The 9396-nt window shown below is 38.4% G+C and overlaps 1 protein-coding gene across 1 annotated transcript in view; it reads left to right on the top strand.

The window, feature by feature from the left end:
* Akr1d1 (aldo-keto reductase family 1 member D1) overlaps positions 1-9396 on the top strand; it is a 126674-nt gene that overhangs the window by 45003 nt on the left and 72275 nt on the right. Inside the window, exons 2-3 of the mRNA XM_004629051.2 lie at positions 4509-4676; positions 9067-9183. Of these exons, the coding sequence (XP_004629108.1) occupies positions 4509-4676; positions 9067-9183 (285 nt within the window). The remainder of the gene's footprint in view (positions 1-4508; positions 4677-9066; positions 9184-9396) is intronic.

The following is a 9396-nucleotide window of genomic DNA, read 5'->3' as shown; positions in this document are numbered from 1 at the left end:
TGCAATAGTTTTATTGATGTGCTCAACAGCCTTTGACACACCCTTGCCCAGGTAGCGGGTCTTGTCATTGTCACGCAGCTCTAGGGCCTCGTAGATGCCAGTGGAGGCCCCACTGGGCACAGCAGCTTGGAAGAGACTTTTGGAGGTGTAGAGGTCAACTTCCACAGTGGGGTTCCCATGAGAGTCAAAGATCTCTCGGGCATGCATCTTGAGAATCGACATGTTGGATTTCTGGCTACTGGATCTCGTCACCCAGGAAGGAAAATGAGGGTGCTGCACACACCGAGATGCGCGTTGAAGTGGCCTGTGTAGGAAATTCTTGTTTTGTATCTGTCCCAAGATTTTAGCTTCTCTGTGAAGTAAGACTTGGATGTTAGTTTTGTTGGTCACAGTCCCCAGTTTTTTTTTGAAGTAAAGGTTGTGGTGTGGTTATTAACCCAGGGCTTCCTGATATTGATATACAAAGGGAAGCAAATGATTACAATACATACAACATCCTAGTCACAGTATTACAATAAGCAACAATGATGGCATCAAGCCCAATTTAGAGATTGAAAAACTGTGGTAACTATTGATTTTGTACTTTAGATCATAAGAGCAAAGTCTATATTTATATAACTGAACCAATCATTAATTAGGAGTTTGTATTGCAAACTCTTTCCCCTTGCTAGAGTTGATTTACTCAGAGTTCCTCAGCCAATTGAAATGTCCCGGGATCTTTCTATACTGATAGCCCATCCTACAATGCATGGGAATATGCAAGGCAGCTGGGATTATCTGGACCAAGGCTTGCTCAATGGTGGAGTCAATGTGAAGGGTTTCTACCCTCCCAGGCAGCTCACTACAGTTCCATCAATGGCAGAGAGGAAATGGGCAGAGTTTATACCATCCCATGCAGCTTCCTGAGGCTCCCTTGATAACAGAGCAGCAATGGATCCTATGCTTTTGATCTACTCTTTTTTAATTAATATTATAATATTTTAAATATTATGCATTTAAGCAGAAATAAATTTAAAGCTAACATCTGTATAATCATCACCCAGACTAAAAGTAAGAATATTACCAAACCCAAAAAGACCAATCCAAATCCTATCCTCCTTCAAGATTTAACTGTTTCTCTAATTTAATGGCAATTACTTTCTTGTTCTTTTCTATCATTTGCAAAATTTAAGCATTTTAATACTATAGTTTAATTTTGCCAGTGTTTAACCTTGATTTAAATGGGAACATACTGGAGCCAGGGAGATGGGTCAGTAGAATAAGTGCTTCCCTGGCAAGAATAAGGAAAAAAAAATAAAAGAATAAGGGCCTAAGTTCAATCTTTGGTTAAAAAAAAAAAAAGAACATACTACATTATATGCAGTAATTTTACCATTTTTTCTGTTGTGTTCTAAGATCCACTTATACTATTAACAATATCTTCATCCATATTTAATTATGTGAGCATGTCTGTGTCCATTATAATATTGGTGGAAATTTGCTTTGCTTATTCTGTTGGAGTTTCTAGACAGTGTCTCAATTACTCTTCTATCATTGCTGGGACAAATACCTGAAACTCAAAATGAAGGAAAGAAAGGTTTATTTAACTCACAGTTACTGGAGGTTTTAGTCTATACTCAGCTGACTCCAAGGCAGAGGAGCACATGGAAGAGGGCAGCCTATCACAGCAGTGACAAAGAGCAGAGAGTAAAATGGAGGAGTAGCAATAACAATGGGTACAGAGAGCAAGTCTGTCTCTCTTAAGATCCATTCAGGGTATCTGCCCAAGCCTGGGAGTAGTGATCACACCTGTAATCCCAGCAGCACTCACACCCATAATCCCAGTGGATCATAAGTTGATCACAAACTCTAAAAATCCCATGACTGCATGAGGCTTTTGGAGGAAACTAGACACAAACTATAACAGACAACATTGCCATGAGCATTTTTGAACCTGTCATTCAATGTTGACTCCAAAATTGAGTACTAGGGCTGGGGAGATAGCTCAGCAGAATAAGTGCTTGCCTGGCAAGTACAAGGTCCTAAATTCAATCCCAGGTACCCGAAGAAAAAAAGTGTTTAGGGCTGGGGAGATGGCTCAGTAGAATAAGCGCTTGCCTGGCAAGTGCAAGGGCCTGAGTTCAATCCCCAGTTCTGCCAAAAAAAAAAATAATAATTACTAAATAAAAATTGCAGAAATATAGTTTTGCCTTGTGATCACATGCCAAGAAGATCTATTTATGGGCAAGATTCAAGCCTTCCCCCATTCCATGTGCACTTGGTATAAGGTGACAGGGTGATGTTGATGCAATAACATTAAATGACCTCTAGATGACATAGTGTCTAGTCCACCGTGTGTCCATTCATAAGTGTACCAATTACTTCTTACAATATATTTCCACCAGCTAATTCAGACTCATGCCTTAGTGTGTGTGAAATATCCCATACCACCATGGCTACCTCTCACCCCAATGTTACATAATGTCCCTTGACAGACATTGTCTCTACAGAGCTCAGTAGCATGACAGCCCCTCCATATCCATGAGTTTTTTTCAATGAAGATTCGACAAAGGATATGAAATATTGAGTGAAAATTGTGTCTATCTTAAACATACATAGACTTTTTTCTTGTAATTATTTTCTAAACAATACAGCATAATAATTATTTAACAATATGCATGTTGCATTATATTTATAAGTACAGTAATCTAGACATGATTTAAAGTACATGGGAGGATTTGTGCAGATCATTTGGTTTTTGTTGTCATGTAAAAACCAACTGTAGGGCCAGGGAGATGGCTCAGTAGAAGAAGTGCTTGCCTGGCAAGCACAAGGGCCTGAGTTCAATCCCTGGTTCCACAAAAAACAAACAAACAAACCAATAAATCAACTATTGTATAGCAAGGGAAAACTGTACTATGACCAAGTAATTCATCAAGAATTTTATTTTCCCAAGTTTCTGAAAACTAGAAAGTCCAAGATCAAGTTGAAACAATTTAGAACAGTTTGCTTCTAAGATGGTGCTGCTACATTGTTCAGAGGAGAGGATTTCTTACATGCAAAAGGGCAGGAGTGGAATTAATCCATTGCTGCAAGTCTTTTCTTTAGCAGCATTAAGTGAACTAGGCACCTCCCATTAGGTCCTACTTCCCGGCACTGTTGCACTGGATATTAAATTTTGTGTGTGTGTGTGTGTGTGTGTGTGTGTGTGTGTGTGTGTGTATGCGTGTTTTAATAAAACTTTATTTACAAAAGCATGCAGCATTCCTTAGTTTGCTGAGCCCTGCATTACCTCCCAGAACAAATAAAACCTCACTCACAGGTTTGTTCTGCAGATACCTTAAAATATAACCATATTCACTGGTTTCATCTTGAGCACCTCCAATAGCTGAACTCTTCCTAACAACCTGTCTTTGTGTAGTTTTTGCATGTGAGAGGGTCTTGAAAGGGAGGGTGTCCAAGTGGGGCACACCTGCATGACCACATGACAACAGTGAGACACGCTCACCTCCTTCACTGTGGCCATCACATCTCTAATGACTTTGCAAGACATCACTTCGCTTCTCTGAATCCCTCTTAGAGGTAGGGGTAGGCAAATTAAATTTCAATAGGAGTTTTTGAGAGAACGTATTCAGAACCACAGCACGCAAGCCATGTATGAGTTACTTATTTATTTTGTCATATCTACATTACAGAGACAGGCTATCCTCATTCTTATGCTTAATTTTTATTGATAGAATGAATAAAGACTTGGCTACCAAATTTGACAAAAAGTGTGTCTTAAATAATCTAACATAACCCCCAACAATCTTTCCTCCCCAGATTTACTGAGGTATATTTCACATATAATAAACCCTATATTTTAAAAATATGCTATTTGATATTTCAGAGATACATACTTGTAAGAACCATTACCAAAATCAAGATGAGCATCTCCATCAACTCCATAAATTTCCCCATGTCATTTTGTAATTTTCCCACCTGTTAACTTCCCCCCAGAAATCACTGATCTTCACCTGTCACTATATATAAGTTAGTTTTCATTTTCTATGATTGTATATAAACAGAATCATAAAATATTTATTCTGTTCTCTTACCCTGCACAACTATTTTGAGATTCATCTATGTCATATGTATCATTAATTTATTCCTGTTACTGAATAGTATTTTATTTCATGGCCATATCTCAGGGTTGGTTTGTTTTTTACTCAAATCTTTTATTTATAATTCAACCTTCATCAGTTCATTTGCTCACTTCTCACAGGCTTCCATGAAGTCTTCTCTCCCTGAGAAGGTGGACCAAAACAAATTTCTGAAGTTACAAACCTGAATAGTGTGAAATTCCAGATAGATGAAGTTTCCTTGGAGGCCTACTTATTCTCTTTTAAAACATGTTTTCAAATCACAAAATAGAATTAAGAATTGTAATGGTAGCTATAGACAGCGTATTGCAAGAGGTCTTGATGAACGATGATCAAACTGAACATTCGTTTCTCTTCATTTCAATCTCAACCTCCTTGTCATTTCAGAAATCTTCAGAGACCTGTTTGGCATCAGTGAAAAGAGCCATTGATCTGGGGTATAGACATTTTGATGGGGCCTCCCTCTACAGGAATGAGCATGAGGTAGGGCAGGCCATAAGAGAGAAGATAGAAGAAGGAAAGCTGAAGAGGGAGGATATTTTCTACTGTGGAAAGGTGAGATCTTACTTCCCCTTTATCTTTTTATATTAATGGTATCACTTGTCTTTACTAAACAATGTTGGACTCACTGAGAGGAAGAGGAAGCCTCTCCTTATATTTTCTCAACTGCCAGATTCTGTCTTGCTAAAAACTTAGAAGACTAATTGCCCCCCCTAAAGATTAAAATATGGGCCCATCATATATGGGCATTGATTTCAAACAACTTAATATAGGCAAAGTTTCACAAAGCAGAAAACTTAGTAGCACTGAGAAATGTGAAAGTGATTATACTGAATAAATATTTGCAAGTTTTTTTTAAAGAGAAGCTCACTTTTTCTTTTGTACTTCTCTGCGTTTCATCACTTTTGAATTGAGATATAGCTCAACTAAGGCACCACTTACCATTAAGTCACCATTTAAATTCAAGTTTTACCTAATTCCAAAGCAGTTTTATCATTGTAAAAAAAAAAAAAAAAAAAAGCTCTCATACCCACTAGTGGTCATTTCTCACTTATTTCTCTTGCTCAGTCTCTGAAAACTCACTGCCCCTGTAGTTGTCTTACTTTGGACATTTCCTCTAAATACAATCATTGACACTATGTGGCCTCTTGTATCTAACCTCTTTCACAAAGTCTATTTGCAATCTTTATCTATATGAAATTGGAAATGTGCATAACATATAAATTATCAATTCCTCTCTTTTTTTGAGCTTTTATTTTTTTTCAAAATTTTATTGATAAACAGATAGCAATGAGACAGTTTCAAATCAAATCAGAAGTACAGTTTCAATAATCAATTCCTCTCTTAATACATATTCTAGGCAACTATCTTCTTACATGACTAATATCACTTATAAAGATGTCTATAACTCCACTTATTATAATAGTTGAAACTCAGAAACAATCCGAAGGTTAACCAGTAGAATAGACAATTGGATTTTGCTATATTCAAACACAAACTTGAGGGCCAATGTCATAGTTCGATAGACTAAGTGCCTGCTTAGGCAAGCACAGGGAATGGGGTTCAATCCCCAGTACCGCATACTGCACTGGCCCCACCCTGGGTGCCTTCAGCTGGCCACCCAGACCAGACATGGTGGCACATGCCTGTAATCACAGCACTGGGGAGGCTGAAAAAATGAGGATCACTACATGTCCAAGCTATATAGTGAGACCCTTTATCAAATACATAAAAAAAAACCACAGACTGTAAGTAATAATGAATGAAGTACAGCTAAATGTATCAATGTGGGACAAATTTTGAGAACATAATAGAGAAAAAAGTCAACAATAGGATTCCACTTATAAGTACATCAAAAACGTGTAAATTTAAACATTATTATTTAGCATTACACTTGAATCAAATACTGGAAAACCAAGTAAGGCAAAGGTAAACATATTTCAGGACAGGATATGCTGCACATCAGGTAATTATTTATCAATGAGTTCTTTAGACATGTACGGTTCTATCTCTCAACCTCTGTTCACAGAGAGAATTGTGATACACACATTTTGTCACTTATCTTCCATTTGGCTGTGTGAATGAAATTTCATGGATTCAATATGTCATGAACAGGAAACAGTGGGGAGAAAGTGCTTCAGTACTGAATGGTTGGGTCAGGGAGATGGCTCAGTGGAATAAGCACTTCCCTGGCAAGTGCAAGGGCCTGAATTCAATCCCTGGTTCTGAAAAAAAAAAACAAAAAAAGAAAGAAAGAAAGAAAGAAAGAAAGAAAGAAAGAAAGAAAGAAAGAAAGAAAGAAAGAAAGAAAGAAAGGGAAAAAAACTGAATGGTTACAATCATGTTTTTGTTGCTCTTCCACAAACAACACAGTATAACAATGGTTGCCTGTTGCCTTAATGAGGCTGATTTTCACTACTACTAATCTTGTACCTGGAAGGTGATGTGGTATGATGATTGTTATGACTTGTATCTCCATGTTCCCCAGAGCCTCATGTGTCCACAAGTGGGACATTTTTAGAAGTGATTAGATCTAGAGTATGTGACACTGGGACTAGGAGACTGTGATTACTAAATGAACTCACTAGTTTGGTATTCCCTGTGTCCAGTAGCCTAGCTAGAGTATGCAATGGGCAGAAAGGAGCTTCTAATCTCTCTTGCTTTACTACTTTCTGCACACCACAAACTTTCTCTGCTACAATGCCAATATGGCATTTACTCTGCCTTGGGGCCAGCCCATTATGGACTGAAGACTACAAATTGGAAGTCAAATGAACTCATCTTCCTTTAATATTGGGGTTCAGTTTTTGTATCAGTAATGAGAAAAATATATAAGACAGAATTTGGTGCAGAAATTCCAAGGCATTCTAATGTTGGGGTGATGGCACAGCTACTGTTGGGGGATGTCATCAGATCTTTATTGAGAATCAAGAGCAAAGAGCCTAGCAGAATAATTTCAAATGTTTTGGATTTGTCCAGAAATGAAACTTCAAGACAGTTGCAACTTGAAAAGATGGGACAGAAGAGAAATTTGTCACAGAAAAGACTAAAAAGAAAAAGCCAAGTATTTTAGAAAGAAAGAAAGATGGCCTGAGGACATCACAAGATCCAATAATATAACATCCTTTGAAGCCTCAGAGTTGGAAAGGTGAAAGACTTTGCTCTAGGAAGAGAGCCATAGAGCACCATGTTTCAGAATGGTTACGGCCTAGGAAAGTTGTTCCGCAGGATTGGGTTCACAGGCACTTGACCCCTATAGCAAAGAGAGAAGGAAGCCTGGCTATTGCTCCAGCTGGTGGCAGACTTTGGTATCATCTACATAATACTAGTTTTCAGTGCATGAAAAATGTAAGAGTTATGGGGTCAAGAATGCATCCACTTAGATTTCAGAAGAAAGCATGGGCGACCAGGTAATGTGCCCCTGTGAGGACAGTGTGTGAAACTGTGGGTGTGAAGCTGAAGGTGCATTGGAGACCCAGAAGTTTGAGGTAATGTGAAACTGGGATCATTTAAGGAAAACTGCAAGGTGGGAGTGGTGCCAGCCCAAGAAAGAATTCATGGAAGATTCAACCATTGGATGTGCTGCAGAAGCAGTGTCGCCCAAGCCCTTTGGATTTCTTTCTTTTTTTAAAAAAAATTTTATTTATTTGTGTGTGTGTGTGTGTGTGTGTGTGTGTGTGTGGCCAGCTCAGCCCACCAGGGGTCAGGGCTGGCTGGCATGTGGTGCTGGGGGATTGAACTGCGGTCCCTGTGCTTTGCTAAGCTTATTCTAAGTAGGTGCTTTAGACCACTGAGCCATCTCACCAGCCCCAGCCCTTTGGATTTCATATCTTCCCCCTCAGCTGCCTCAGATGCTGCATATACAACTACAGGACATAATGTTTGCCCTGTTGGATCTAGAATTTGCTTTGTATTTCTCTATTTGTGCTTTTTGGACTGGTAATGCTTATCCTTTACCAATGTATATTGGACATGTTTAACTTTCTTTTCATTTGTACAGGGGGGTCATAGTTAATAGTATGACTTAAATCCCAGAGGACATTTTAAACTTGAACTTTTCAGCAATGCTGAAACTCTTATGATTTTTGAAACTCTTAGAGAGGTACTAAATGCATTTTTCATAAAGGAACTTATAGGGGCTCAGGGGTGGAATATTATAGTTTATGTCTAGATGTCCATGAAAGACTCACATGGTCATAGGTGGGGCTTTATCTAGAGATGTCTGGATCTAAAGTATGTTGTGTTGGGATTAAGGGTGTGTGACTACTATATTATTCCACTGATTGATTTGGTACTGTTCTAATCCTAGTAGCCTAGAGTATAAAAGGGTCAGAAAAAAAGCTGCTAAGGTCCCTTGCTTTCTTTGCTACTTTCTGCTCATTGCAAACTATTTCTCCTATGTGATACCTGTCTACTGCCCATCCTGTGTTGGAGCCAGCTGATTGTAGACTAAACCATCTGTAAACTGAGCCAAATAATCACATCCTCATTCAACTTTGGGTTTGGATTTGTTTATCTCAGTGATGAGAATAATAAGTTAGACAGTGGTGAAGTGCACAGACATCAGTAATAGATAGCGCAGGTCTGCATTTGTTGCTCCACAATCCACAATGTAAAATAAAATATTCAATTAGTTTCCATATGTCCCAGATCATCACAAGTTTGTACCTGTTTCCCTCACTCTCAGTAAAATTAAGATAATATTTCCAGCCATTTATAATATTGTCAGCTCTTTCATTATTAGCTTTTACAATGAACTTAAATGGTAGGTGGAACAAAGCTAATGTCATATGCATTGGTTGAATAAAATTAAATTAACACTTAGATGACACTGCAGCGTGCAAATATTTCTGTGAAATGGAAAGTGTGGTTTACAAAGAGTAAAGGGCTGTACCCATGTAAAAATAGTTTGTAAATTAGTTAATCTCTCTTGTGATTCTTTCAGCTGTGGGCTACGTGTTTCCTCCCAGAGTTGGTCCGCCCCACCCTGGAAAAGACACTCCAGCACCTCAAGATGGATTATGTGGACCTTTACATCATTGAAATGCCCATGGGCCTGAAGGTGAGTTCAGACCTCTAAATCTCAGGACTCTGTCCCTCTGTGACCATCAGATGCCAGCCACCTTGAATGAGATTATTCATCCCTTTGCACCACAGAATGTTATGGCTTTTGTTCCATAAATTAGCATGTACTGACTTTTCCTGACAAGCATCCAAAAGAATTATGTTAGCAGATTTGGGCATAGATTTCAAGTTTCTTAATGAGAGAGAGAGA

Source organism: Octodon degus, unplaced genomic scaffold, assembly GCF_000260255.1.
Source record: "Octodon degus isolate 3935 unplaced genomic scaffold, OctDeg1.0 scaffold00027, whole genome shotgun sequence".
In the NCBI taxonomy this organism is placed as follows: domain Eukaryota; kingdom Metazoa; phylum Chordata; class Mammalia; order Rodentia; family Octodontidae; genus Octodon; species Octodon degus.
Note: the sequence above shows the minus strand (reverse complement) of the source record. Positions and strands in the feature narration are given on the sequence as shown.